The sequence below is a fragment of the Cynocephalus volans genome, chromosome 15, assembly GCF_027409185.1.
Source record: "Cynocephalus volans isolate mCynVol1 chromosome 15, mCynVol1.pri, whole genome shotgun sequence".
Lineage (NCBI taxonomy): Eukaryota > Metazoa > Chordata > Mammalia > Dermoptera > Cynocephalidae > Cynocephalus > Cynocephalus volans.
The window spans coordinates 16182602-16190944 of record NC_084474.1 but is presented as its reverse complement, the minus strand read 5'-3'; the positions used below and the strand labels follow the sequence as shown (position 1 = coordinate 16190944).

General features: G+C 44.7%; 1 protein-coding gene across 7 annotated transcripts in view; it reads right to left on the bottom strand.

Moving 5' to 3' along the window:
• Window positions 1-4404: 4404 nt before the first annotated feature.
• Window positions 4405-8343, bottom strand: part of FAM110B (family with sequence similarity 110 member B) — a 140308-nt gene continuing 136369 nt past the window's right edge. For all 7 annotated transcript variants that reach the window (XM_063079703.1, XM_063079704.1, XM_063079708.1 and 4 more), the window contains one exon: window positions 4405-7277. In XM_063079703.1, coding sequence (XP_062935773.1) covers window positions 5840-6952 — 1113 coding nt within the window. In that variant the 5' untranslated portion in view covers window positions 6953-7277 and the 3' untranslated portion in view covers window positions 4405-5839. The remainder of the gene's footprint in view (window positions 7278-8343) is intronic.

Sequence of the window (8343 nt, the reverse complement as noted above, 5' to 3'; positions counted from 1 at the left end):
TTGCCAAGACAGTAGGAACTGAGTCCTTTCTGAATTGTCACAGTCTTCACACGTAATGCTCCACAACAGTTTTCAGTGCTGCCTCAAAGCCCCAAGGCCAGGGGAACACACACAGCACACTGCAGAACGGGGCTCTCCCCACATTCCACAGGACAGGGAGCGGAGGCAAACTTCCAGGCAGAGGGGTCTCACGTATTAGAGGAGGGGCTCCAAAACACTGCGAGGCCCATCTCCCTCTGGCTTTTCCTTCTGCTGGGTTTCTGCCAAAACAAGAAAGTGACCTGAAGACCTGGAGAGACCCTCAGGAAGGCTACTTGTGCAGAGCCGCATGTGCAGCCGCTGAGCCTGGGCCTGTGGACAGCACTGCAGAAATCAGTAGACAAGTCAGCAGTGAGATGAGTCCTCTTCTCCGGCTGAGGCCAGAACCTATTCAGTTCAACCTGGGCACATTTACCCTCTTCATCCCTTCCCCCATGCATCTTCTGGTCAGAACACACCATGCACACCTTCAAGGAGGGGCAAATGCAGTGATGCCCATTCACCAAAGTCAAAATGTGTTTCCTGATGGTTGAATTACAGTCAGACATTTTCCTCTACTGTTTACCCTTCTACAAGTCTTTGATCCTTAAAGACAGGATGCGACCTTAAACGATGGCACGGTCAAAACTGACAGAACACAATTTGAACAGCCTTGGCCCTCTGACCTCAGTGGGCTGTATGTTACTCATAACGGAACAACGGAAATCTTTTTCTAAATTTATGGGTTACCATTTAGGTAGGAGTGAAATTGCTGAAATTTTGCCCATTGGAGACATGTTTATATACACTGGCAGCAGATAAAATTATCAAGATGAATTTAAGGGCCTTCTGTTTTTAATCACAACACACTTAGTCTGCCTCCCTTGTCTTGAAACAGGCCATGGGAAGGGCAGAGCTGGAATCGCAGAGCTGAGTTCAAGTTCCATTCTGCCACTTATTTCCTCTGGGATCTTGGTTAAGGTGCTTAATCTCCATGGAACTAAGGTTCTTCACTTCTAAAACGGGGACAGTAACTACCACTCTTGGTTCATGGTGGTAGCATTATAGTTTAGCACAGGACTTGGACATCATAGGTAACAAAAAACAATCAGAAAACAGTAAGCATCTGTTATGTACTCTGGGCTGTTGCATTGCAGGCTGCCCAACTTTGGGTCCATGGTTTATCTCAGTCATCAAAGATTTGTGTGTTAGGACAGATTTTTTTTTCTGGCAGGAAATAAAATGCATTGAGGAAGATATGTTTTTCAAAAATTCCCACAAAGGCACCATTTAGGCTAGCAAAGATTGGATCCACGGCCATGACCAAAATTATAATTTAATGGGAAAAAGCAACATAGAAACTAAAAAATATTTCAACAATTGATAGTTGTGTTTGAAAGAGCAAGCGTCTGTGACATCAAGGAGAGAGGAGAAAGCAGAAACCTCAGCAGCAGTGATTGTTTTAAAATATGTCAAGTTCTTTGATGTTCCTCCCTTTAAAATATGGGGCATCACTCCCCTCGTGATGTGGGCTGTGTTTAGTGACCTACTTGTAGTGAACTGAACGTGATGGAGGTGTGTGGCTCAGGACAGTGGATTGCAAAAGACACCGTGGCTTCCTCTTTGCTCTCTCTCTGGTCACTCCCTCTGGGAGAAGCTAAATGCCATGTTGTAAGGACTCTCAGATAACCCTCAGGAGAGATCCACATTGTGAATTGAGGCCTCCTGCCAACACCATGTGACTGTCTTGGGAGCGCGTCCTCCAACCCCAGTCAAGTCCTCAGAAGATGCAGCCTGGGCTGTCATTTTGTCTGCACCCTCATGAGACATCCTAAGCTGCAGCCACTGGATTAAGCAACTCCAGGATTCCTAGTCCACAGAAACTGAAATAACAAATGTGTATTGTTGGAGTAATTTGTTACACGATAAATCACAAATGTCGTGATAAAACATTCCCAATGGAAACTTCCCTTTGGTTGGGGCCTGGAGGCCTGGGCTGGGTGACTGAAGTCTGAGAGGTAGATGCCCAACGTTCTCTGTTCTGTCAAGAAGTTAGGATTTATCCCATCAGCAACCTATTCAAGCCAGAGGATGATTTCACACAGGGAAGTGACATGATCAGAGGTGATTATATTATCCTTGGCATGAAATAGGATGGGAAAGAGACTGGGTGTTGAGGAGTGGGGAGGCCTTCCGATTAGGAAGTTCTAGAAACAACAGCCTAGGTAAGAGGTGGTGAGAACTTGAACTAAGGCAATGGCAAAGGAGATGGGTATATAAGGATTGTCTTAAGATTTGGTGGTTTTCAGAAAGAAACAGCTAGTTCCTAGTATCCTATAGTGCAATCATGTTTCACTTTGCATTAGGTAGGAATAAAAAGTGTAAAGTATATATGACAACATTATATTCATACCAACACTACCATTTTATACACACATGCACAGGCACACATGATATTTCCATGAGCTATAAGAATGAGCACTTTGCAAAGAGTATTTCACAATTAGGAAATGGTTCGCTCTTAGGATTTAATATTAAGTATTTAAAATAGTGCTTTATAGAAACTCTAGTTTAAGAACAAAAAGAAAATGAGTCGCCACCTTCTGTAGGAACTAAAAGCCTCACATTTTTTCATTATATAAATAAGGCCACAGAAGATTAGAATGAATTATGTAGTAAGAGTGATTTACAGTCCCCTCCGAATACAGATCACACATGGTATTGAAATACTGGAAGATTCAAACACAATCTATGACTAAAATAGCACAAGCAGTGATATTAAATTAGCTAAGAAGTGCTCATCTCCCCAAAAATGGTTTCCTTAGGAAAATAACATCTATTTTAATATTTCAATAGCCACATAAACAGATGGATATGTAAATGTTAAGCCATGTATGTTTTAAATGGTCACATTTCAACACAAATAGTGAAGGAAGATAACTTGTTTTATTTTTTTATGAAAACTTATTTTTATTCTGTTGTCTTGAATGCATTGTATCACCACCACTCATAGCTGCAACCCAAAATGTTTCTTCTGGGAAACAGGGTTCTCTTTCAAAGGAACATTAATAAGAGAACCAGGAAGAATTCAAAACAGGTAGAAAGAGTCAAGGAACAAAGTTTGCTTTTCCAAAGGAAAATGTTTATAAACAGTATAGTTGGGAGTCACATCTGCTATAGGTCAAAATGTTTATAAACAGTATAGTTGGGAGTCACATCTGCTATAGGTCAAATGTGTCCCCCAAAGGTTCATGTATTAGAAACTTAACCCCCACTGTGACAGTGTTAAGAGGGTGGGAAATCCTGTCATGGTAATTGAAAGGTGGGGCCTTTAAGAGGTGATTAGATTGTAAGGACTGTACCCTTGTGAATGGATTGCTTTACTCATGGACTAGTGGGTATGGTTTTGATGGCTTTATGAGGACAGCAAGTGAGGTTAGCTCTCTCTTGCTAAGCCCATTCTTGCCATGTAACACCTTGTGTCACTGTAGAGTTACCACCAGGAAGGCCCTCAGAAGATGTACTTCCCCCAGGACTGTGGCTTTCCCAGACTCTGAGCTATAATAAATTTCATTTCTTTATAAATTACCCAGTTTCAGGTATTCTGTTATAAGCAGCAGAAATGGGCTAATATAGTATCATTTGTTTCTGAAAATTACTTCTTAATGCTTCTACTTTTAATGTTGCCTTTCACATTTACATATTATGTGGAACCATGGGAAATGCATTAATCTTCAAATAACTTGATTCAATAAATACTGATTGAATACTCAATGTCTGAATAATAGGAGATGGAATACGTCCACTAAGAGGCATGATATTTCTCTTAAAATAAATGTGAAAATCTACATTCCTCAAGGCAGAAGCTGTGCTGTTGAACACGGTGGTTCAGTTTCTGCCACGATGCCTGAAAAAGGGAGTCACTCAACAAGTAACAAGTTGAAAGAAGAATAAGTGAATGAGTGGACACATGCATGGACACATGTAGTGGCACTGTTGTTGGGCTTGTACAAATACAATACATATCAAGGGTGTGCCTTCATGGTAAGAACTCATAAATATTTACAACTGAAGAGTCTTGTAGAAGATGTGAAAAGTCCTGATGTTTAAGAAAAGACAAAAATAACAGAAGTGTGAACTAAGTAAAGAAGCAGCAGCATGTTTTAGGAATATTGATGTAACTATTTTAGCAAAAGCCTTTTGCTATAGCTACAATTAAGAATACCGCTGTTCAGAATAATTGGGGTAGGTTGAAAACAACTTTAATAATGTTTCTTCAAGACTATTAAAAATCTGCTTCTTGGCTCACAGTCCAAAGTTAAATTTCTGTGGAGGGAGAAAAGGGAAGGACAAAGAGAAACCACCACCATCACTGCCTGCACCAGAGCTATTTATTAGCGTAACTTTTTCTTTTTCTTTTTTTTTTTTTAATAGATTTTGTAACAACTGAAATATGTACAAAGTCTTACAGAATTTACACCATAAAAAGTTTCCTATTAGTTGATGAAGTCTAAGATAGTGCTGCTGAGAACTTCAGAGTGTGACAAGATCAATGAAGCAAACCATGGCATGGTTACCTCTCTGCTACCATACCACACTGTCAGCTGGGTGACAGCTAACTAAACCACCTGGAAGATAGGTTACTGGGGGAAAAAGGGACAAGTTGACAGGCAGCACTAGAGACCACAGGGTGGAAAAGCTACATAGTGTCATGTTTCTACAGTTTCCTAGAGCTGTAACAAAGATCCACAGCCTGAGAGAATACTACATGCGAGACAGCAGAATCACACTGCTCAGATATGGGTCAGCTACCAAGTGTATTCACTTTTGAACGGGAGGCTCTATACTGATATGGTTGGTATTTCCGTCTTGTTGATATCTTCCAATAGCTCAAACCTTCACAAGCCCCTCTCCCCTCTCCCAAATAAAACAACAACAAAGGCAGCGAGAAAGAGAAACACCACAGAATTAGGAGTTCTTGACCCAAACAGAAACAAAAACAAAACGCAACTTTCTTTTTCAAAAAAGGCATTCAGTATCAGCTTTAGGGTAGCCATTTCTGTCAAATGATTAATACTAGAAATTTCTGAATTATCCCACATCAAAACATCAGCAAAACCCCCAAACACCCAACCTCCTAGATTCAATCATCCTTCATTGAATCTGATCATCTTTCCTTGTGGTATTACACAGACCCACCAGCACTTACACACTGAATTGGACACAAAACATAGCACTGTTGCCCCAGCGATTGCCTCATTAAGTGGCAAGAGAATTTCAACACGTAAACGATTAACGTCAGGCTCACCACTTTTTTCCACAGAAAACGCAGCCTGGTTCTATTTGGGGTCAGTCACTATCTGTTTGGTAGCAGATCTTGTTCATTTTCCCATGGTCATGTTCTCGTATGTAGGCAAAGTGGCTTTTTATTTCAAAAAGATTCTGCTCTCAACTTAAAAGCCAGTTGATAAAACTTTTAATTAAGACACAATAGCGTGGGATATAAAAACACAAGAACCACATAAATATTGAAGAAATCGTATACCGTTTCCATGTAAACAGTTTTGCTTAAGAGCAAAGCCCTAATTAGATTCTGGCCTGCAAGTTTTGGCAAATGAGTGTGTTCAGCCAGGCTCTGCAGCGATGGTGACGTGGAAGCCAGGTCAGTCCCCATGTTGACAGGCATGCAACTGGAAAACATTGCACAACAAGCAACACAAAGAGTGGAGAAGCTCACAACACTTCAAGGAGACCTCACAACCTTCACAACTGCATATGCACAGACAGACACCCACCCCTCCCTCCTTTCCAGCACTGTCTCTTACACGTGGGAGACCTTCTGTGACTCTCTAGCTTGTTTGATGCTATATAACCACTTGATGATTCTAGCATTTCTTTCGATGGCAGAAATGCCATATGGCACTCGGTCATTGGCACTGTCATCATTTCTAAGGTCACTGTTACTATCCTGAGACTGTTCACAGTCTGAGCTGATCATGCTTGCGCTGCGGAAGTTGAGGGATATTATGTCAGAATTAGCCCTTGCGAAATTTTCCATTCCAAGGTTTTCCAGCTCTTCGGGGTCCAGGCCACAGTAGTTGAAGAACCTCTCCACGTCCGCGTCCACTCGGAAATATCTGTCACTCAAGTCTGACTTGGACCGCTGGAGGGAGGGTCTTCGGCTGACTCCACAGGCAGGTTCCACAGGGTCGGCTTCGGGGGACTTCATGGTGGCGATGGCGGCGACTTTGGGCTTGGGAGGCAGGGGAGGGGCGGAGCTGCTGCAGGGGATCGCTTTGAGGGGCTTCACACTGGTCACTTTGCGGATGTCCGAGGAGCTGTGCGACACGTGGAGGAAGGACTCGGCCGACTGCTCCAGCAGCCTCCTGCCCACGTGGGAGCCGCTCTCCTGGGGGCTGCCGCGGCCCTGCGTGGGGTAGACCTTGAGCGACTCGGCGAACGAGTGCCGGTGCAGGTCGGGCGCGTCCGGGCGGTGCGGCGGCCAGTTGCGCGCGCCGAGCTTGTGGCCCGAGCCCGAGCTGGAGCCCTCCGAGCTGTTGATGATGTTCTTGAGGATCTCCAGCTTGAGGTTCTCCCTCTGCACGCCGCTCTCGGTCTTGGCGTGGTGGCCGAACACCTTGAGCGTGGGGCTGCCCAGCGCGCGCTTGGCGGCTGGGCACACGGGCGGCTTGGCCAGCACGGCCGGCTTCACGGGCTCCTGCTTGGCGTTGATCACCTCCTGACTCTTGACGTACTTGGCCTTGTCGGCCTCCAGCCGCTCCACGGCGCTGAGTCTTTTGGGGTTGGGCTCGGCCTGCCTGCGGAAGTAGTCGGGCCCTTTGTTGAGGATGCGCAGGGGCACGGCCGACGTGAAGGTGCCCGCGGGGCTGACCGGCTTCACCATGCTACCTGTCTGCAGCGTCTCCGTGGGCATGGTGCGCGGTCTTTCCCCGGCAGCCGTGTTGGATGCTCTTCTGGGCGCCTCCGGACGGCCTGGAAAGACACATGTACATGCAGCACAAAGGGCAGCAGATGGATCTGGAAGCTGAGCGTCAGCAGCAGCAGCAGCAGCGGCGCCTCATCTCACAGCTCATTAACCGCCACGGTGGCTTTAATGCACTTTGCTCCCCTTGCAGGCGGCCCCCCGCACAGAAAGGCCACAAGCCACAAGTTCCTTTAATCTGCTTCGCTGCCTCCTTTCTTCTCCCTGAAGGATGTGGGAGTCTCCTCCAGGTCTTTGTGTTCAACTGCAGGCAGAGCTGAAACACAAAACAACCAACCGCGGGTTAGGAAGGGCGGGTGACATCACGGCTCTAGCAACACAGAAGCCCCGCAGCGCCCCCGCCCCGCCCCGGCTGCTCCCGGGGCGCGGACAGCCGGCTCAGAGGCGATCCCCCTGCAAGCGAACGCGGAGGACGACCCGGACCGTGCACCTGACCCTGGCCGACGCGCGGCAGCCGGAGGCCGGTGTCGGCAGGAAAGAAAGGGGCTGGGATTTCCCACGCGCGAACTCTTCCAGCTGCCTCCCCATTGGTGGAAGCCGCCTCCTGAACACGCCCGGTTGGCATTACTTCGATCAAACCCCAGGAATACTAGATGAATGTAGAAATGAGGGTTTAGCCAAGTCCCGTTTCCTTAAATGCTACTGGGTTCCTAAGAATCCCTTAACTGCTTTAGGCTGCAACGTCGTGAATTAATTCTCTTTTGCAGTGAAGCAAAACTTCTGACTCCTTACTGCTAATCTCTCGGGAACCCTTGAAACAATCACTTCTCTAACTCTTCACAAACTGAAAAGATGGGCAAGAAGCGGGACTGACAGTAAAAACAAAGTTTAAAACAACTCAATATGTTTCAGTTATCTTACTTTTGCCAACCAATGTGTCGGAAAACAATTCCTCCTAAAAACCAAGAACGTGTATGAAATTCATCTCATTAAACACAAGCTTCCTTTTAATATTAAAAAACTAGCAATACTTCGAAATTAACCATATGAGTAAAAAATTTGATTGTAAATCCTCCATAATTTTTCACACTTAATGAGCAGAAATCAAAAGTTTCTTTGTAAATGAGTATATTCTCGAATCCCCTAGAACACTTAGAACAAAATCTTAAAATGTCAATCATACTTAAATATGTTACTTTAAGTTACAGAAAACTTGAGTAACAGTTAAACATTCATGAATCTTATAAACAACTTTCTGAAAATTTGACTACCAAAAAAAAAAAAAAAAAAAAAAAACCCTGGAGAACCTTCTAAAATTGAACACTCATCAATACTCCCAGTATAATTCTATAAGGAGTCTTTCTACTCCATACACAATGTAA